Source organism: Falco rusticolus, chromosome 11, assembly GCF_015220075.1.
Source record: "Falco rusticolus isolate bFalRus1 chromosome 11, bFalRus1.pri, whole genome shotgun sequence".
Classification (NCBI taxonomy): domain Eukaryota; kingdom Metazoa; phylum Chordata; class Aves; order Falconiformes; family Falconidae; genus Falco; species Falco rusticolus.
This window is the reverse complement of record NC_051197.1, coordinates 4811377-4833833: the sequence shown is the minus strand read 5'-3', so window position 1 is coordinate 4833833 and position 22457 is coordinate 4811377. Positions and strand designations below refer to the sequence as shown.

The following is a 22457-nucleotide window of genomic DNA, read 5'->3' as shown; positions in this document are numbered from 1 at the left end:
CCAGCGGCCGTTACAGACACGGGACACACCTCTCAGGGTACTGCATATACAGTCTTTATTAGCAGACTCGACCACGTCAGGAACACCAAAGCAGCAAGCAAAAGGAAAAAGGTACTTAATAACAATGGCAAGTGTCAACCTTTTTTGTTCAGCTGGTTTGAGGTCTGGTTTTGTTTGTTTCAGGGCTTTGTTTGTTTTCTTCAACTGAATTGTTCTCGGAAAATTACTTATTAAATAAAAAAATAAAAGGGCCTTCCCTTCACCTCCCCTGGACCCCGAGGCACGTATCCCGGTGACACACTGCTGATACTTGACTCAGTCAACACTCATAAAGGATGTCACTTCTGGCAAATACCATGGGGGGTGGGGGGTTTGGGTTTTCCCCTTTGTTTAACTTTTAAACTGTTGGCTCTTCCAGTTTAAACTGTATCATTCTATTTGGTACTCCAACGTTTCCCACCTCCTGAGCAACAACTTGGCAAGGCATAACAGCTGGTCTTACATAAAGAAAGGGCAGATTAGTCTGCGAGAGGTACACAAACAAAGCTCGCGTGAAAAGAAAAGCTGGACAGAAAAAAAAATTAGTTCTGCAAGAAAAGTATTTAATGTCTTATATGTATTTGGTAGCAGAACTGGTAATATTAGTAAAATAGCTTTTTATCTCCTTAGAAGCATGCAACTTCCAAACTCATATGGTTAACCACACAGTCAAAATAAATTATGAAAAGCAGGTTAAGTCATTTTCTTACCACGGCTCCTGCCGATAGAATTATTACTTAGCATCACAAATGTGCTACTTCCAACTCACATACAACACCGCGTGACAGTACTGGGTTACGCTGGTACTAGCAGTTGCATTTCCGCTCACACCAGCCTGCTAATGAACTCTAAAATCCGGAGCCTGAGTGTGCACATCAAATGCTCCATAGTGCACCAGGCCTTCTTCTCAAGAGACAAACTGCTTCAAAAGCATGTTTTACTCAAAACTTGCCTTGTGCAACATCGCTGTTAAATCCAATACAACAACTGTCTGTCTTCAGTAATTTTAGTCATTAAAGAGAGAAGCAGCCAGCACAGCTACCACTACCTGAGTAATACCGACCTCCATCCTGAAGTCGCTGGAAACAGACCATATGTGGACAACAAACGTTACCTACCTCATACTTCTGTTACACAAGAGGATCAAAATTACCTTCCTACAAATCAGAACTAATTACAGCTTTTAGTACACACATTTATACTGTGGGTGATTTTTCTAGAGAGTAACCTCCGCAGAACTGCAAAAGAATACCTGACGCTGCAGACCACTCTGAGCTAAGCAGGGAAGGAACGCTGTCTCACCAGGAGCGTAGTTTAAACTAGAAATACAGAAAGCCATGCAGGATTTTTGATTAGCAAGCCCCAAAGATGACACTGTAGAGTATACGCAGACCGAGTCAACATGCCTTCTGTAGATGGATACACCAAGTTTGTACATGATACACAGTAGCGGGACGTGAAGCTGCACCCACCAGCAGATCCGAACACAGAAGAGAGCACAGACCTTCCCCAGTATTTTTAAGCCCGCAGCTCTTTAATCTGCACTGGGAGAACCACTGAGCATCAAGGGCTCACATTTTCCTAAAATTGGGTTCTGCACCGTCCACGGAGAAAGAGCCTAACGTTTTATGAGGCGTGACAAACAAAGTCCTGTTAACTTCCTGGGAAGGAGTTCCCTCCTTGGGATGCAGCTCTACAGTTTTAAAGCTTTTCAAACTCTTTATACAAATGAAAAGATGAAGTTAAAAATGTAAACATATAAAATCTTAAAATTCCTTTTATGTTACGTAGAACTAGATATACGCACATATAGGTTTTTTTAAAATCTGAACCAAGTCCATTGTCACCCCCCTCTAGATATAAAGTCAAGGTCTTGCTTGCTTTATCCTTTCAAATATATTTCAGACCTTGCTGAAAAACTCTGCCCAAGATAAATCTGTGTAAATAGTTGTAACTGTGTACAAGTCAGGTTTCCTCATGACTTCAAAAGCAAAATTTAAGCGCATTTTTTCCTGTAAAGGTTTAAAGTGATACAGCTCAGGAAACACTGCCAAGCTGCGATCAAGAAACTTCTCGATCAAGATCAATCCTCCTATGACTAATTTATATGAATATATACTTGTACGAAATGCTAACTGAAGAACTGACAAAAAGCAGTGTACTTTTATTGAACTGCACGTTATAGAGAAGACTCAATATAAAAGTTGGTGGGTTTTTTCTTTAAAAAGACAAATACTTTTCTGCTTGTTGCCCTCAGTTTGCCATCAGTCAAGAGCTCTTGTTTCCACAGGAAACAGCGGCAATGAGAAGAGGCCAAACCACAGCGATCTGGCAGGACAACGTAACACCTCCCCACAGAATGGAAGATCAGAAAGATTGCAACCTGCAATAAGACAGGAGTTATCATTTCCACTGGAAACAAGCACAACCACTACTGAGAAGTCAGGAGAACTTGCCAGCTTTTCCTCCCCGATACAGAAGCAAGACAGCAAAGAAGATGCCAAAAAGCTACTTGATCACAGGGATCGGGGGGGGGATTAAAAAAAAATCAGATGATGTATTAAACAACAACTGAATAAAACTTCAGACCGGATATCAGGAAAGTTTGAAATCAGTGAGCTACAATATTTTCATTTCAGTTTCTCTTTTGTGAATTAATTCAAATTTATAATCTCTAAAGCATTAAGGAAAAAAATCATCCCGAGTTAGATGTGTACCTGTAGACAAAAAACAAGAAAAAATTCCTAAACTGGAAGACTTGAGAGAGGACAAACTCCCCTTGGAAACTAAAGCACAGTATTCTCAACAGGTTGTCCTTCTTCCAAAACAGCAGACTGTTGGTCAATCAATACTGTGGCACTCGTTTTTTTACAAAACATTAGAATTAAGTATTCCTCATGTAGTCAGCCCACACACGTTAGGGGTTTTTCAAAGTATGTTTAAACCGTAACAATAAGATGACACTGGATTCTTTAACAGTTACTACTAAAACAGACAATAATTCTGCAAAAGCTGACATAATGGGGAGGAGAGAAAGAAAATGAAAAAATAAAATCAGAATTCCATAACTGTGTTTTGTTAAAGCCATCAGACTGGCAATTCATTTGAACATGCATCCCCATTTTCTTCGGCATTACTCTTTTGCTCACTCTTGTACGTGGAAAGGAATAAGTTTTCTATCTGAGTCAGGAACTCTTCAGCAATGAAGCAGTTTGTTACCTTGCCCAAAGTCTTCCTCATGCACTCCAAAAGCTAGTCAAAAGAAAGAAGATTCTTTTTTTTAATTGTCAGTTTTCCTGAGTTTATTTTTTTTCCCCTTCTAGCCAGTAAGTTTTCCAAAACTATTCTGATTTATTTATTTAGGATTAACATTACAGAAAGCGTTCAACTGTACAATATATGTTCTAAAAAGGAACAGTCACACAAGAACACATGGGTGATTTAAAACCAATTACACAACAGCTAAATTCAAGAGTATTCTACCAAGTCAATTTTAGATTTAAGTTGTTTGTAAGTAAAGTCATGTTGAGAGGGAAAGAAAAATTAGAAGTGGGTAATTATTGCGTACGTGTTTTCTGTTTATGTCTTTCGCTTTGGGCAGATTTTCTGTCTTGTTTGTGCAATTAATGTTACAGCTGTAGTTATTTAGAACTTGCTAGCAATGACTACGCTGACTGGAAAATTAAAGTTGTCACTTATGCATGAGAAGCACGGCACAGCACTGCCTTCCTGATCGAACAAAGGACTAGGAAGCCCAGATCTGCTCTTGAAATACAGGCAGCTCTCACCACTGAAGGCATACAACACTCAACCATGATTAATTTGCCATCCGTTCTCCTCCAAACAGAGGTTAAAACTCAGTATCTGCACTTAACCGCTGCCCCCAACCCTCTCAAACGAGCACTCTGATTTTCACCGTGTGCTTAACTACATAAGCTGCACCACAGAAGTCATTTTTTGTGATTAGTTTACCTCTCCGATTTGTAAAAATGTAACTTCAGGTGACTTCTGCTGATAGAAAGCAAATTTGTATTTGAAAAAAAAAATTAAATTAAAAAAGCTAAAAGTAGAAAACTTACTTTCTGCAAACAAGTCAGGTCAGAATCTCTATGAAAAATTTTATCCATGGGGACGCTGCTGTTGGAAGAAAAACAAATAGTAGTGCTGTCAAAAGCAGCCACACATCTTTACTAAAACATCAATATAAACATGCAAGAATTCTAAACTGGCTATTCTTTATAACAGAAGGAGACATATACCTATGGCAGAATCTGTATTTTTCAATTATCCACCTCGTTTTTTCAAATACTAATTCCCACTGAGGTTCCTCCAGCATCTGCTGTACTTCGAATTTGTAGGGCAGGCCTGTAATCAATTGAACATGGTCATTCAGTGTTGCTGGTACACTCAGCTTTTTTTCTTGTTTAGTTCTAAACGCAACCCCTTCCTTCCCCATCACCATTCATAATTTATTCCTGCCTGCAGAAGGCTGCAGCTCTGTTACTTGCCAGTGAAGTCTGACGCATTTCGGATTCCAAACTTCATTTTGGTGGAGCAGGGAACAAACTTGTTCTCCTCCCTGCCCTCGCCAATTCCTCACGCCATAAGGAAGCCCACAGAAACCAACAATGTAACAGAAAAATGGTGAAATAAATTGAGTTTTTACAACTTAGTCCCATTTTCGTACTCTAAGAGCTATGTGGTTAAGTGAATAAAAAAGGTGGGGTTTTTCATGTATGAACTGGCTGATGAAGCGGCTGACTATTGTTCCAGATTTCAGAGGAATTTTTCTCCTAAAGGAAGAAATTCTAGTTTATTGCAGGTGGGGGAAGAGGAATTTTGAAAGTATTCCAAAGGAACACCAGAGTATTACTTGCAGAACACGATTCAGTTACCAAAAATCACGACGAAAGAGAGTGTAAATTTCAGTAAGTCATTAAAAATAAATTAAGAAAAAGCCTTTCCAAGAGCGTAATAATTTAATGAGATGAAACGCATGCTTTCCAACTAGACCTCAGGGTACGCAAAAAGAAAGCAATAAATACAATTTGCTATTTGAACACATCTCAAATGTGAAAAGCATTCAACGCGGAATGCGTTTTTAACTATTTATGGCTCATATGAAATACTCATTCTTATTCATTTGCGGAGTGTATAGTTCTATCCACTGCTGCCACGCTGTAATTTTTCTAAAGAGCCAGAGGAGACACCATTTTGTAACAAGCTGGTTTCAGGAGAGAGACATAAATATGAAGTCCTCTCAGACAATCAAGATGAAGTTTCTATGTAGTTTACCCCCACACCATGAGGGCGGGATGCATGGGGGATGCGGGCGAGATCAGGGGACTGTCAGTACGGCGAACAGGGAGTATTGCACAGATGTGGCCACCACTTCGCTTCCCCTGGGAGGAGGAAGCAAGCCTCCAGGCAGATGGTCTCCCTTGTGTACTTCCACAGGAAAAAACAAGAGGGGGAACTGTTGGCTCACACGGCCTCTGCTATTGCCTTGCCAAGGAAACTGGAAACCTTGGAGTCTGGATGCAAAAATCGTGACAAACAGGTGGAGGGAGGAGGAGAGCGAAGAGGCAGCTACCATAACCATAGACTGTTATCATGGGAATTCTCACATTAGGGAAGGAGATCTGATCACTTGAAACACCATAAATTTTGTGCGATACGTTCTTAACTCTTCAAGAAGGGAAATCACCCCTTTTTCAGGAAACGCCAGTGATATTTTTAATCAAGAATTTGTTTGCTTCAGTTGGGATTCATGCCAGCACACCGTTTCATCTTTCCCATCTTGTGCTTTCCTGGACAGCTGGCAAGTTTGATCCTTTGACCTTCTGACTGCAAAGTTACTCAAATAAGGATTTTTGGCCGCTAGAGCTGCCAATTCTTTGGTATTACACTTCTGCCTCCTTGATCAGAGGATCTGTTCAGAATTCTGTTACACAGCAAAGTCTACGCAATACACGCAGAGCGGGTTTCTCAGCTGTTCATATGGATACTGTGTGTAAACAACCCCAACCCCTGTCCCAAACCTTTAATTTCTTTCACAGATTGTGGGAAATGTTAATACAGAAAAATAATCTTCTATTTATACCTATTTATTCTTGTCATGACAGCACGGACTACTTGCAGGATTACTCTAAGTGAAATTCCTGGTTCTGTACAGCAGAAGTTACCAGCATAAATCTACAAATACCTGTTTCTCAAGTTCAAGAACAGACAAAGTTTCTCCTCTTAGTATCCAAAAGGAAAAGAAAAATGAAGTCAGTGGATAAAATACTGATACTTACGGTAGGAACCATCAGAACTGATCTCGTCACTAATGACTAGACAAGTAATCTGGGAATATGGAAGAGGATTATTTCGGTTGTAAGGACTTATAATCATTCCAATGAACATGGCACCACCCCTGGAGAAATAACTCTAGAAAATACAAAAACACACACAAAAAAAAGACACATACAAGAAATACAACCTTTTTCAGAACAGCATTCTGACATTACAAATGAATTAATGTCAATTTATCAATAAACTGATTTTAAGATGCATTACAGTGAAAATGGTATTTGATCATAAATGCCAGAGAGGCTTTAGGGTGGTTGGTTGGGGTGGGGTTTTTTTTCCTATTTATTTATTTTGAATGTACACACCAACAAGTACCTGGTATTTAGCTTGAGTGTCAATATCTCGTATGGAGGGGTTGGGGTCAAAGGCCGGGTGGGAATGGTACCACCCGATAACACTGTACCCTCTGGCAGCCAGCGTTTCCGAGGCCTGCGTCTGAGATACGGGATCCATCTCGCACTGCAGTCCTGTACTGAGACTATTGCACGGCTCTGCTGCACAAACCTGTTAAAAAGGTCTCCAGATGGATAAATGCAAGAAATCTCCATCAGTTCAATAAAACTTAAAGAATTTTAAGAGTCATATACCAGATCTTCCTCATGACAGAGGACAGGCCATCACTTGAACATAAGCGTAACTCTTAACATTCAAGACTACAACAATTAACTTCAACTTTCATATATTTAAGCTGTTGCCCTTCAGAAGTAATATTTACATCTATTCAAATTATATGTATTATCATAACAGTTTTAGTATTTTAGAGAAAACATAAGAAGACAAACACTTACTTCTACAATTTTATCAGCTTCAGAGTATCTTCCACCTAGCAGCCCTATTACTTCTGCCATAGATACATGAGAGTGCTAAAATGATATTAAACAGTAATTAAAGTCCAAGTGGTATCATTTCTCCTAGTTTCCCTCTGCAGACAACAGAATACATTGGCTTCACAGCTGCAAGGGAGTAACTTCTCAATGACAAACAGAAGGAAAACTTAGGACAGCTAGGGATTCTCAAATACCCAGTGTTTCCACTTAAAGCAAACAGAAAAGATTACGCTTGCTTATTATATACACGTTACACAAATACACTATACACTTCCATACATGCAGCAATGCTAGCTTTAAATACTGAACCCTGTGCAACGCTGAACAACTGCACAAATGTTGGTACAACCTCTTGTTCTTAAGATCAAACAACACCAAAAACAACAACCACCCCCCCACATTGCTCTATAAACACAACATCAATTCCCAGACTAGTAGAAAATTAATGTACAGGATTTCAAAATGGCAGTCTATTGCAGAAAGTAGCTTTAAGCGAATTATATTTCAAGTATGACAGACTGTAGTAGGTAGTAACACTCTTACTAGGTTTTCTAGAGGGTAAATGGTTGTACATTAAGCACAATATAAAAAAACCCCATGCATCTTTAGGGGTTTTTAATCTTTATTTAATACTAGATTCTCGCTTTAGGTCTGAATGCAAAGTACTGCATTTCTCAAATTTCTGGTGCTGCCCATTAAAAAAACAAAACCACAACACAACATATACATCATAGCTTTTTAAAAGACAAAGCTTAATCCTCACCAAATCCATTATTAAAAGTGCTTCGGAAGACACTTTCACTTGAAAAGGTTCCTGAAGTGATAAACACAATAATGAGTATAAGAAAAGTACCGTAAATAATAAAGCATTCTTGATTATTCACTCATGGGTACATACCTGTTTTTCTTCAGTGAACAAACAGCACGGTATCAGCTGAAAGGGATCAAAGGAACTATAAAATGAAAGAAAATTTCTCTAAAGATGTAGGACAATGAGGGAACGTTTCAAGTTTTCCACTGTCTCCTTGGCAGAGGAGGAATAATCTTGGGTTTTTTACTGGATTTTCCCATCCCATACTAGGATGACTTCCACCAAGTACAGAAACTTCACTACCCACACTCATGAATTTCCATATGAAACATTCAAACTGCACGTGTTATTTCAGACCATAACACATATAAATGATCTGCGGCGTTCCAGCCTGACACTATGCAAGACATTTTTTTCACTTCTAGAAGACCTATGTTTAAACATGATGTACATCAAATAATACCTTTTTATTTGTCTCGAACCTTTAGAAGATTTTGCAGGTTTCAGTTTTTCTTCCTCTCTTCTTCTTGCTAATTCTTCGGCCGATAGATGCTAAAAAAATTTTAAAAAATTAACTCTACCTTAATGTCTTAAGTGCTCTTTCAGTAGTGATTGCAAAACCAGCCCAGAATAAATTCTTAACACCAGCATCCTCTCGAGATGCTGTCGATTTGCGTTACAGGACTACCCGAGCCAGTGGGCAATAGCCCTAGCAGAACTGAGCAGTGTGAAAGTAATGACCGTCAGAGATCTAGTCCACAAGACGCCCGCTGAGAGAATTATTACATTCTCCAAGTCAATGAAATTCAGTAAAATCACAGCCTGTACAGCAAATCATGCACAAATGCAAGTGTGATTGGCGAAGGAGAAAATCCACCCTTACAATCCATGCCCAGAATTTCTCATGACCCTTCGTTAGGGGTGTTTTCAAACTAAATTTCCATCCAAATATGTATTTTGCAGAAAGTGTTGGAATTACTAACCACAGTTACTCAAAAACAGGTATGGTGTTATAACATTATGGAATTGTTACAGATACTCATGACTGAAGGTTGCAAATATAAGTGGGTTTCTAGACAGCAAAACCAGGATGTTTCCAGTTCTTCACTTTTTGTATAATTTGAAATTGTAGGAATGAACAAGTGGATATTTTCTTTCCGAGTCTTCTATGAAATATTTAAACTTGCACGATTTTTCCAAGGACTTAATAAACCACAGTATTTCTGGGGATATTGCTATACCCAGAATGTTAAGACTCAATCACGTGCATTATAAACACAAAGAAACCATACAGGACTGAAAAAATAACATTTACATGTCATTCTCCTATCCCCTACTGTTAGCTTTAGTAAGGCAGTTAACTGAAAACAAAGGGTCATGAAATCTCCCACAAGACAAGGCGAAGAGCTTTATGGGCATAGAAGAGTGAAGGGCACTACACGCTCACAACAGGAACACCTTTGCAAACACCAAAGTACATTTGGATTTATCAGCAGCATAAAGATGTAACAGCTGCTACATCATTTTCAAATTATTGCTTCCACAAAGAGAGGTTAAGTACCTATTACACAACTGTTTCCCTTACCTATTTGATGCAACACCACCTGCTAGCAGTTAGTCAGAATTAATTCTTTAAGGAAAGTTTAAAAAACAGAAGGGTTACCTCAAATGTTTGTCCTTCCAAATCCTTTGCATCACACCAGTTTCCCCAAGGGTCTCGCACGCGCCGTCTTCTTGTACGCTGCAGCAAGCAAATCAACGTCAGTCAAGGTTCTTACTCCTGAAAAAACTGCTTCACTTCATCAGCCGTAAGAACATTGTCCAAAAGGCTACTGCCACACGAATGTTACTGACACTATGACATATTTCCAGAAAAGAAAGAACACCCTGGAGTCCTGCAGAATGAAGTAGTTCACCATCTGTCATGAAACACCTCAGTGAAATTTTTGGGTTTTAAGGCTGTAAACCATAACACCTGGTTGATGTTCCATGGATCATCAACGTTTCTGACAGCAACAGCACATTATTATCCAGCTCTGATTTATAGCTCAGACAATACAAAAAGCTATAAACCCAGTATGTTTACATCTAGTGTACATTACAGTTCTTTACATTTCAATTTATTTTTTTTAGTGGGATTGATTTAGTTATCCTCTCACCAATCGATTTATATTGCTGTGAAGTACTTTAAAAATGCTACGTTAAATGTGAATATGAAAATTAAACCTGGCAGGCCTTGGTAGTTCATGTGGTTATAAATGCGTTACCATCGTACTTAACTGTGTGCATAAGGCTCTCTGTAAGCCATATCATATACCTACCGTACCTAACAGTTAAAATGGAAGCAAGTTAATTACATACTACCACTGCAATCCAGTAGTTTCTGGCTAATTCAGGCTAACAGATTACAGAGAGGTGGGGAGGAACGGGTGAGGGCTGAGGGAAAAGACTGAAACACAGTCGTAGTGAAGTACCTGAACAGAAATCAAGCGTGTAAGATAGCAGACGTTAGGGCAGACACCTCTCAGACAGCAGAACTTTTACTCAGACTGACACTCAAATTACAGGGCATACCAATGAAACTGCAAACTGAACGAGAGGAAGATGTTTCCTGACATGCCCTAGCTTGAAAATGAGAAGACCTCCTTCACACTGAATGCTTTCTGCTGCCCACCGCCCCTTTACCAGAACGTACCATGGATTGCAAGCGCTGAGCAAGCTGGTATGCCTCCACTGTGTCTTTGCCTTCTTTGGATCGTGTTTTATCAGCTGGTTGGGGCCGGTTATAGACAGCCTGTTCTACAAGATACAGAAGAGAGATGCACTGTGCTTCAGTAAAGTATGTAGCCACTTACTACTGGTACAGACCCAAGAATGACATAGGTAAGACGTTAACAACAAATGCCATAAAGAAAAAAGCAACAAAAAGCCCACAGTGAATAGACACCTCTTGGTCACATTACTGACTGATGATATAGCCCTCGCCCACTACCACAGCATTTTTAAGACAGGAAAACCTCCTTCCTTATTGTTATTTTTAGTAACATTTACTTCAGACGAAATGTATCTGCAGGACATTGCTACTCTCCTAGGTGACTGTCATTCAGCTTCAGACCAAAATCAACCCAGAGACTCTAAAACTACATATAAGTTTTATAATTTACATATAAATATTTTATAACTCTATGTTACAGGTGTACATATATGCTTTTAACATATCACCTAATTTTAATGTTTGAATCTTGTAAAAAAACTAGCCCTGAGGATGAAGACATTGGTTTTTATTTAGGAAGCAGTTATAATTCAGTTGGCAAAAAGAAACAAAACTTGAATTCTGTCATATGTGGAAGGAGGGCAGAATTTCAGATACAGCAAGTATCAGGAAAAAAATCCACCAGACAAAGAAAAGAACAAAACAAAAAAAATGCAGCTGGCGTGTGGTAAACAGGGGGCGGGGGGTGGGGGGAAGAGGAAGCAAAGAGAAAAGGTCTTGTGTAAAACCAAAAATCCATAGTCTTGTAAGCAGGTTACAAACTCCTTAAGGTTTTCAAAGGTCATGAGAGACAATCTTCTCAGAAAGTCCTTCCTAGTAAGGATTAATGCGTATCCTTCTGTGTCAGCAGTACACCCTAACATTAAGTAGTCCTTCAACATTAGCACCAAAATGGGCTATGGCCATATAGGCTGGAACACAAATATACTAAACACAGTCCAAAGAAAGATTGTCTTCTTCACAACTTAAATGTAACAACAAGTACTATTTAAGACATTAAGAGTACAGAGAATTTGGAAGATTATCCACATGGATACTTGATTCTGATACAGTGCAGTCATCCATGCTTCAATGAAGTGAACTTACGACTTTTCTTTTAAAGACACATCTACTAACCTTAACGTTTAGCCTTCACATGAAAACATTCATTTTAATAAAAAAAACCCTGACAGTCAAACAAGAGATGCGTTCCGAATTGATTCCAATAAAAATATCTTTACCACAGCCAAAGTTAATTGCTCCTATTAATTCCAAGTAGGTGTGGATCCGTCCAATGCAATTAACATCACCGCAGTTCTTCAGGCCTGGACGTACAGAAGTCTTATTCAGGTATTTGGGTTTACATCTCTCCCTAAAATAAAGCATAGCACATTGTCAAATAGTAAAACAAATCATGGAAGGAGGAAGGAATTGTGTGGCTTAAGCTGAGGCTAAGAGGAGCCACTGAAGTGTTTTTTTTCCTTCCACAATGCACACCACTGTGCAGGGCAATCACAGCAAAAAAAGAAACTTCACAAAACGCAATTTATTTTAGGGTTATTCACACACATCCGTAATTATGCAGAGTGAAACTTATGTCCCATGTGTTAAAATAAACTCTTTGACATGACTGGTGCCAGGAAGCAATGAATTACTTGGAAGTTAAACTGATAGAATGTATTCATTAGATTAGTTTAAATAGCTCATATAATCACAGGATTCCTCCATGTAATAAATAAACCTGTTTTCACTCTTTATGCACTTATTACTTGCTTTTAAACTGATACTGAATTGTTTCAGCTCAACACTTCTCTGGTACGGAATTCTAGAGTTTCTCTGCAACTAGAATAAGCTGTCAATACACAAGATAAGTGAACAAGGGCAGAGTTAAACTCAGCAATTCTGCCTACTTAAAAGCAAGCTAACAGACACAAGCATGCAGAACTGAACTGCTAATAGAATAACCTGTGTATTGAACTGGCTCCCACAAATCACTACAGTTCCTTAAACTGATTCTTTGAAGATGGAATATAAAATATTCAAGTGTGCAAGCACTACTCCAAACTGATTCTTAATTTGAAGCATTATTTTGGTCAACATTATTGGCTCTAGCACAGACTATTTCTTCTAGCTGCCCTTCTGTAAAGGCAGTACCTACAATGCTACAGACCTCATTACCGAATTAATTTAATCAGTTATTTTGAGGAACGATTTATTAAAACCATATATGCATTCTTACAAGACGATAAAAATTGTAATAAATTAACATAACTAAAACGGATGCAGCCTGTTCTGGTATAGGACACTACTCATTTTCATAACACTTTAAAGTATTTTTATTTTTTAGCTTCCAGAATGCCAGAAAAAAAACCTGGGAAGACTCAAAAGAAGCATTAATAATCAGAGCTGTTCACTGGCAATCTTTATAATGCCACCATAAAATTAATTTTACTCTTTTCAGAAGCAAGCTGTTAGTACTAAGCAGTGTTTTAACTACAACAAAGCAGGACACAAGTCATCCTCACCACTTACTTCAATAAACGTAATTATTGCATCTTACCATTGATCCAAAATATAATTCCTAATTTTCAAATAACGCTCTGGTGTTTTGGCCTGACGCCCTTCAAAAAATTCAGGAATAGCTTGCTTTTCTTCTTCCAGAATGATGCTTCTGTCAACCTCCACTTCTTGATCAGGTGGCTTAAGCTCCTCTGCTTCTTCTTGATGATCCTCATCCACTTGGCAGGGAGAAGGAAAAAGCAATCCATTATCAGCCAGGTCTCTCTGTTCCTCATTAAGCTCCTGGTCAGTTACCGGTCTAGTACCACGAGATGTTACTAGTCTGCCTTGTTCAGCTTTCTCAATAAAATTATTGTATTGGTGGTAATCTAAACTCACAGATTTATCACCATTCAGGTGCTGAGAACATGTTGCAGCGACACCTGGAAATACTAAGGCATCCACTGTATCTTGCTTGGTATGTTGAGGATCTTCTTTAGGTAAAGAAGCTGCAGAACTGTGTCCCACAGGTGAAAAAGCGTGTTCCACTCCCTTTGTTTCTTCAACTGGACTTTTTGAAATAGATGATTCAGATTTTCCAGTTTCTTGCTGGAAGGTAGGAGAAAGTATTTCATCCATGTCATCAGTTATGTCTACTTCCTCATCATCTGACAACTTCTCAATTTTCACGGCATTCAGATTGGGGTCTGCACGGCCTCTCAAGACCCCAGATGACCATGCTTCTACCCTTATCCCATCTTCAATGGGAAGGCTGCTCCCACGCTGACTTTGCTCTTCTTTTTGAGAGTCACCATTTTTTGCCTTAGGAAAATACAAAGTATTTTTAGGAGGGAAAAACAAAACGATCCCCTCTGACTCCCAAATAATTGGAACTATTTTACTTGAACAGCAGATAATCTGAAGCGTTTCTTCCTCATCTCATCCTTTTGATACATTTTAATCTATCACAATTGACTTCTACACAGCATTACAGGTATACTTCTAGCCCAAGCGTGAATTAGTATGTATTTCTATTCAAATGAAAATAAATCATTAATAATCAAATAAACCTAAACAGTAGTAATTCCTTCTTAAAACTCTCCCTAAGTCTCAAATAAGGCTAAAGCTAAAACTACAACACACAGCTGTATAGTGGAAAACAAGTATTTTCAGACGAACGACCAACAGCATAAGAGACTACAAGTGTATACATTTATTTATTTATACCAACAATAAAAATAATGAAGCCATTCTAGGAATTTGCAATCAATTCTGACTTCATATTTAAGTCTGCAAATAAGCATATTCCACTTCTCTGAATATGGGAATAAATAGAGTACATACTTTTAGCAGCAGTACCTTGAGAAGACAGATTTAAACCAAGCTATGTGTACAACAGCACACTTGCCCAACAGCCCTTTTGCTAATACAGAGATAACGCTGCTTACCTTGTTCTTAAAATACTGCCGAGCATAGCTCTTTACTTGTAGAACAGTACGACTTCCAATCAACTTGGCAATTTTCGTCCACCGGCGGCCAAACTTCACCTAGCACAACAAAGCACATTTAAGTTACCCAAACTGTAACATACCAGACACTGCACTTTATGTGTCAAAAGAGTTTAAACACTCAATTATTCAATTCAAAAAATTCAAAAAAATACATACAAATGTACAAACAGTAACACAAACCCACGGTAAAGAACCTCACTATCCATATTGTACCAAGAAAATTGCATCCAACAGTAGGAATTATAGCTATTCTGCCTGACTAGATGATCATCTTCACCCAGCTGAAGTACATGGTGAATTTTGCTGCCTACTAACCCAAGGAATTCTACTGAAACAAATTTGTGCTTGACAAAGCAAACACTCCGCACTGTACCACCATATACTCTAAAAACCTTACAACAGTAGTTAAAGGACTTAACTTTATTAGCTGATTGGCCTCAAGAACACATTATATTTCCTGTAGTTAACTAAAGCATTATGATTGTAAAATCCATAAAGCTGTGTACTTGAAATAGTTTGTGATCTCAAATTGTAATCAGCCCCACATGAACAAAATCTGGTAAACAAAATCATCTTGGGGGGGGATTCATCAATATAAGTCTGATTTATCATTACAGCCTTTGTAGATGGCAATTATTTTTACACATTAGAAGTATAAAAGCAGAAACAGATAAATAAAACATGCTTATTTATATTAAATATAATTTTATTTAAGATAAACTAATGACTTCTATTCAAAATACTACCTATATAAAGAAACTTACCAGTCCTTGTTCAAACAGTTCTTTCTCTTCAGACGTCCACTTCAACGAGTAGCTAGCTGATTTTGCAGGTGATCGCACCCTTGAAAAACAGGAAGCAGAAGTTAGTGCTTTCTTAAAAACATATATTCTCAAATCCCAGCAACTGAAGGCAACTTCTGACAGGAAGACTACTCCCCATCTTCGGTAAAACTCAAGGTAAACGTGAATGTGACTGATAAATAAAATATTGAGAATTATGTCAGCATCTCCATCACAAAGGAAGATGGCAAGGCAACACAATATTCACCAGCAACTAATGGTATAGAAATACACAGAAGCAGCAAACAGAAAAGTTCAGGCAAGAAAGCTGACTAGAATTAACAAGGGTTTTTTTCAGAAGGACCACTGTGCTACAAAAACCAAAATAGTTTACTACAAGCCAGTTACTACAGACGGCAATATTTCTTTGCATTGAAAGGTCTCTTAACCAAATTTGCACAGCCAAACAGAAAGGAGCTAAGGAACTGTAAGGTTTGGGGTTTTTTTTAAGTAGTATCTGTTAACTTAATAAAAAACAGATGCCACACTTAAAAATGCAACACACTCATTAAAATGTACATACATGACTTTTCCAGTTTTCTTATGTGGGCTGCAAATAAAAAAAAAGTGAAAATAAAAATTAATAATTGTGATGCTGTTGTGTATCTCAGCAAACCACCTTATTCTGGAAGGACTTTTCATTTCTTCTCATCCAACTGATAATTTTTGCCAGAACACAGCTTACCTTTTCATAGATCTTTTCTCCACTTCCTTTTGATTGAGCCATATTTTTTCAGAAAGTGATTTATTAGATAAATAATATCTGAAATAGTTAAGTTTTCAAAACATCAGAGATATTTGTACACATGAAAATTCTAATAATCATATAAATTACACTGGTTCATAATTATTCAGCATGTAGAAGCAAATATGCACTGCTTTCAAAACTGAAATAAACTAGTAGAAGTGTGTGAAATGGTCTAACGCACAAGGAAGTGACATTTGACTTCTGAATCCCCACACTCATTTTACCTGCAGTAAACTGGGTATCCTGTTTCTACAACAGCATTTCTCTTTTTTGTCTTAGAATATAAATAAAGTAATTTTCATTGTGCTGGTACCTTATCTACTTTCAAATTAAGTCTCAATAATTCATTCTATTAGGAAAACTAATTGCTTTATTTTCTTGTTTCTCTATTACTGAATATTATTACACGCAACTTCAAAAAGAGCATGAAAATAAATTAGCCCATGATTTCTATTACTATAACCTACCTAGCAGCTGGCAAGGCCAACTTAAGCCATAGAGGCTACTACTGGTAAGACTAATTAAGCAAACACTGCTTAAAAAAAGAGAAAAATAAAAAGCAGCAGCTCCTCATTCCTGTTTTCATCTTGCACACTGGCAGAAGTATGAATGATGCCAGACAAAAATCAGACAGTAAACCAGCCCAAGTGAAGAACAATTCAGCAAAAAGAACTAGCTATTTTTAGCCAGATCAGCTGTTTGATCAGGTTCACTATGAAGCCACACAAATAGCCGCATCAGCACAACACCAGAGGTGGCACTGAACAAGCAGTGGAAGTGGGGACAAATATTGCTGGTTTTGGTGCCAGCGCCAGCTTAAGTCTACAAGCTTTGGACTGATTTTCTGAAGAATCAGAAGCATCAGAGGAAGCTTCAGGTAGCTAGATGATTAATACAGGGGTCCTCCCTGATTTCTGCAGTCTACCTACAAGATGACAGTGCTTCAGTGATCTTAAGAAAAGGTTCGTCCAGTTCCTTTGGAAACAGGGTGTTTTTTGTTGTTCTACGGAAAAACATACAAGCAAACTGGCAAAAGGATACTCTTCTTCCATCAACATTTTCTCAATGACAGCCCTGTTTTCTTCACTAATGCTGCTATCCAACGTCCATGGCTGCAAACAATGCAAGTACGTTTTAATACTTGAATTCTGTCATGTGTTACTTGAGCATCAAGAATCAATACATAACAGGACTGCTTAAAAACCTGAAAGACCACATACATGGAGAGAAGAGAATGGAGGAAACAGAAGTTCTGATAACCTTGCTAGAAGTACCATTCATTTAGAAAATACTTACGAGACTGTTGTCAGTTCTCCAAGATGAATCAAGATAATGATCCTGCAGCAGGCCTGAAGCTGTGTTTTCATCATCTCTGAAAAAAATTCCAGCATTCAAAACAACGCAAACATATTCAAACAAAATTAACACTGTCAGAGTTAAAAAAAAGATACAGTAGATAACAACAACATTAACAGAAGATGACAGAACTAGGTATTAAAACTAAATTATTATATTGCAGACTTATATAACGTTACCCTCTTATTGTATTCCATTAGATGCAGCATAAATCCCCCCTTCAGTAAATCATCTTTTTTAGTAATCTCAGTAGCAACTCCTCACCTATCTCACTGCGGACTGTACAAGACACCAGTGAAACCCTGAATAGTAAAAATTCTCATCCAGAAAAACTAAAAGCACAAGTGACTATGTAAAAAACACACACATGAAAGAAAACAGAATTTTACGGACAAATAAAGAACTGCATTTTTGAATATTAGAAGTTTTATTGAGTTGTATTATCTCCACGTGACATTTCTGCTTTTTTCCCCCAATAAGGTAAAACCACCCTGTTCTTAAGACAAACCTGTTTTCTTCCCGAGGAAAGCTCATACTTACATGAGGTTTAATAGAATCCTACTGTACAGGGTTGTTAGTGCTCTGAGGGACTTCAGATCATACTTGATCTTTTCTGTAAATAACTACTTATTAGTTTTAGAAATTTGTCACCGATTAAGGTCATTGATCAACTGTCTCCTACTTTAATGCAGCATAAAATCTCCTTAGTAATTCATGTAATTACTCGTTTTCAAAAATCTTTTGCTTCTAGAACATTCAGACTTCTCTAAAGACTCATTAGCCCTATATCCCTTCCAATGCTAGTAAATTAAACTCAGCTGCTACTCCAAACCGCTTTGCATCAGCAGTTCAAACCCCTCTTTAGAGGTAAGGATAAATCCCCATGTACAGCCAGAAACCAACACAAGTCCTGTTTGTTGTATTTTGGAGCATGTCGAGAGATGGGCCAGATGAGGAGTGCCCTTTGGCCAGCAGTCCACCTCCTGCGGTGGCAGCACGGTGGCAGGTGCTGCGCTAGGATAGCGTGCGAGCGGCCACTGCCTCTGGCACAATCCCTCAGCCTCTCCCAGCCTGTGTAATAGCCAGGTTTGGAGTTACAGCTGCTTCACTCACTTCGGCACGTTTACAGACCCCTTACCATGATGTTGTCCAACCAGTTTTCTGAACCTTCCCACGTCCAGCTGTCTGAACCCTCTGTGCCCACAAGTTCACCACCCGTTATGCCACGCAGGTTCTTCCTTCGGGCTGTGTATCCCAAAGGATTCTCCCAGCACTCCCACCGAGCGCCCCCATTTCGCGGGCCGCAGGGCCCACGGCGCCGGCTCTGCACTCACCTCAGCGGCTCCGCAGGCCCCGCGGCCCCCGCTCTGCCCGGTGACGCTCCACACCGCCACCCCCGCGCCCCGGGGCCCCTCAGCGAGACCCCTGGGTCTCTCCCCCGAGGCGGAGGGAAGGCCCGACGGCGGCCGGGACCCCGGGCAGCACCTCAGAAAGTGGCAGCCGCCCCCGCCGCCTCCTCAGGCTAACTGCCGCCGCGCTCGCACAAACCCTGCCCGCCGCGGGAGGAAGGGGCAGCGCTACCGCCGAGGCAGAGCTACCAGCTCACCAAACGGCCCTCACTCACCCGGGCGCCGTCTCTCCAGGCACAGCTGCCGGGTCCCCTTCGATATCCACCTCCAGCTCCTCAGCAGCCGCCGCCATGACACCGGCCCCGACGATCTCGCGAGACGCGGCGGCGGCGGTTGGGCGGGAACGGGGCGCGGCGCGTGCGCGGTAGCCCTTGGTGAAGCCGCGCCCTGAGGAGAAGCCGGGGCGGAGGCGGAGAGATGGCGCAGGGGTAGGCGGGGCGCGCCGAGGGCAGCTGAGGGCGAGCGCGGGGGAGAGGGGTGGGTGTCAGGTAGGCATGGGGGAGCGCGGGGGCCTGCGGGGGGAGGAAGAGCAGGGCTGCGGCAGAGGGAGGTCGGAACCCGCCCAGGCCGCTGTCGCCGGGGGGTCAGTCCCGTGAGGGTGGGCAGCCCTGCCTCAGGGCCGCGGGGCGGCGGGACCCGTCCGGCAGTCGCCTGTCCCGGCTGGCGGCGCTTTAGCCAGCCGCCCGCGGCGAGCCCAGCCCGGCCTGGCTGAAGAGGGACCCTGTGGCGGTGCATCGTGCCGCAGGTGTCGGTGTTTCTGGCCTCTGTGTGCCTCCCAGCGTGCGGTTGTGGCTTTTCGTTCATCTGGAAGGTGACAGCAGCGGGATGTTGTGTGGGTCGGGTTGAAGTGTTGTAAATACAGCTATAAAAATCACAGGTTTACTCTCATACGCTCTTAAGTCTGTCTTTCACCTCACAAGAAGTATTTGGCCCTTCGTGGTAACTGGCCTTCTAATCGTGTACTGAAGGGAGGTGTGAAGAGCCAGGAGGGCTGATTATCGCTGTGTAGAAAATGACCACAGAGAATCTTCCATCGACTCAAGAAAGCTTTTCTGTTTTAAGAGATGACAATACGAGTATTTTGAACCAATAAACTCTGTTGCAACCTTTTTATTCTGAACATCTTTGTGCTGGAATTGATTTGAAGGTGAAATTAATAAACAGCAAATATGATTGTTTTCATTATCTCTACTTCAAAACACAAAATCTAGACATACCATTGCATGAGGAAAATCTAGACATAGCATTGCATGAGGAAAGACAGAAAAATAATTGTTACAATCTCAGGATCTGTCAATGCCATGTCATAGGGTATAATACAGAAATGTCTAAAGAGGGTCCAGTCCAATACTGAACCGTAGAATGGTTTGGGTTAGAAGGGACCTTAAAGATCATCTAGTCCCAACACCCTGCCATGGGCAGGGACGTAATAGTGTTATTAGACATCATGGCATTAGGAGAGTTCTGAGCACGCACTACTCTAGTTGGTTTATACCAAGCCTCTTGGTAGGATTTATTAGCATGGGGAATGAATCTAGTAAAGCTAGAACAGAGCAACCCCACACTTGTAAATTTGCAGGGAGATGTCTTCTGATCTCCAATTAGCTCAGAGAGCAATACTGTAATAAGCATAGGTAGAGGAATGAAGGCAGTGGGTTGATTAACATTGATAATATGCAGCTGTAGCCTTGCTTCGAAGGCAGTGGGTTGGTTGACATGGAAGATGTGCAGCTGTAGCTCATTCCGCTAATAGCCCTGAGGAGTGTGGGAGGGGAGGCTGGATGGAGGAGGAGCCTGGAGCAGGAAGAACGCAGAGGTAGCAGAGACAAGGAGCTGAGTGATCTGGCCTCAGGACTATAGAGAGGGCATGGACAGTAGAACCTGACTGATGGTAAAGTCTTTTGTCACTCACTGGCTTGTTTGTGCTGCGGCAATTGGTGCCCCATGTGAGGCAAACTGATTTGGACTAAAATTACAACAAGCATAAACCAAGCTAATACTATATTACCTCAGGAGAGCCAGTGCTGTTCAGCTCTTTGCTACCCTGCTTCTCCTTTGGTTCAGTTACAGCTGTGGAATAAGTTGGATCAGCTCAGGCATACAACCCTGGAGCAGGCATGCATGGCTGGACTGAAAGGGAGAGCAAATCAATCTCTTTTTGACAGCACCTTTGCAGTTAGGTCTGCACAAGCTAAACAAAACTAGTGTTATCGACTCCAACATCTCTATGCTCTATATCCTTAAGGAGGCAGATGTCTCCTTATTCATAATAGATGGCTTTATAAAATTTGATTTTACCAAACAATGCTTAACTAAGCTACCTATACAAGCTAATAGCCACATATATATAAAAAGTTATTTTGCATCTTTTTTTCTGTAAATCTTTATTTCTACTAGTGGATGTCATACACAATGAGTTTAAGACTGGTGCTTTTTAAATAGGTTCCAAGTATGAGATTCGTGAGAGAAGCAAAAGGCTAATCAATACTTAGAAGTTCAACACTGTCTTTAAGATCCTTTTTTTCCATGGCCTGCTTTGATTGTTAACTCTGACTGCCCTAGCAGAATTCTTAATCATACTGGGCAAAAGTACTATCCAAATTACATTGAGAGAGAATTCTGCATTTAAATTTAGAAGTCTTTTCTTTACATCTTCATTTTGTTATTAACATTTTCTTTTTCAAAAGTGTTACAATTTGAGCCTGATTTTCTGTTTTATTACATTCTGCTACTTGCAATGGGGTCTTTTTGAGACTATTAGCAGCTAGTAAGTTTGCTTTATCTCCTTGTGACCAGTTTATGAGGGAATTTACAGCATTAAAATGACCAGCCTTGCACGCACAATGCAATGGGGTATTCTTGCTGCTGTCTAAGGCATTAATGACCGCCCCGTGGCTCAGCAATAGATTTATCAAGTCGCTGTGTCCATATTCCGCTGCGATATGCAGTGCAGTCTTTCTCCAAATGTTTCTATCATCAATATTTTTATTTTTCCCTGATGTCAGAAGAATTTTTATGATCTCTGTGTTTCCTTTAATGGCTGCATAGTGCATTGGAGTGCATCCATCCATGTCCTTAACTCCACATCTTCCCTGTCTAGCTAACAGAACTTTCACGACACTGAGATGTCCTCTCAGAGCTGCAGCGTGCAGGGGAGTCTTTTTCTCTTTGTCTTGTGTGTTGGGGTCCGCTTTGGCGTTCAGAAGCATCTCTACCATTGTTTTGTCTCCTCTTTCAGCAGCAAAATGTAAAGGGGATTTTGACTGCTTATCCTTAACGTTAACATGGGCTTTGTGGTGCAACAGTTGT

General features: G+C 40.2%; 2 protein-coding genes across 4 annotated transcripts in view; one reads left to right on the top strand and one right to left on the bottom strand.

The window, feature by feature from the left end:
- Nucleotides 1-38: 38 nt before the first annotated feature.
- Nucleotides 39-19570, bottom strand: MYSM1 (Myb like, SWIRM and MPN domains 1). Of its 3 annotated transcripts, XM_037404958.1 has the most exons (20): nt 19364-19498; nt 17680-17755; nt 17425-17495; nt 16321-16398; nt 16159-16185; nt 15558-15636; nt 14731-14829; nt 13344-14104; nt 12025-12155; nt 10727-10830; nt 9695-9772; nt 8495-8583; nt 8119-8173; nt 7984-8034; nt 7182-7256; nt 6709-6897; nt 6339-6471; nt 4299-4404; nt 4119-4176; nt 39-3291 (listed from the first exon to the last, which is right to left on the bottom strand). In XM_037404958.1, exons 1-20 carry the CDS (start codon nt 19438-19440, stop codon nt 3127-3129), a joined length of 2502 nt encoding a protein of 833 aa, XP_037260855.1. In that variant the 5' UTR covers nt 19441-19498; the 3' UTR covers nt 39-3126. The 3 variants fall into 3 exon arrangements, with proteins under 3 accessions (XP_037260855.1, XP_037260857.1, XP_037260856.1); XM_037404960.1 differs by lacking the exon at nt 7182-7256 and having other exon boundaries at nt 19364-19570; XM_037404959.1 differs by lacking the exon at nt 16159-16185 and having other exon boundaries at nt 19364-19570.
- Nucleotides 19558-22457, top strand: part of FGGY (FGGY carbohydrate kinase domain containing) — a 327828-nt gene continuing 324928 nt past the window's right edge. The window contains exon 1 of the mRNA XM_037404966.1: nt 19558-19576. The gene's annotated coding sequence lies outside the window, so the exon portion shown is untranslated. The remainder of the gene's footprint in view (nt 19577-22457) is intronic.

What these genes read in the sequence shown, in the direction of transcription:
- MYSM1 (XM_037404958.1), bottom strand. Translation starts at nt 19,440, where the DNA reads ATGGCGGCGGCTGCTGAGGAGCTGGAGGTGGATATCGAAGGGGACCCG. An exon ending in AATTATATTTTGGATCAATG is followed by an intron (nt 12,156 to 13,343) that starts GTAAGATGCAAT and finishes GCTTTATTTTAG; the next exon opens with GGAGAGATGTAAACCCAAAT. An exon ending in ACCTGACTTGTTTGCAGAAA is followed by an intron (nt 3,292 to 4,118) that starts GTAAGTTTTCTA and finishes TCTTTTGACTAG; the next exon opens with CTTTTGGAGTGCATGAGGAA.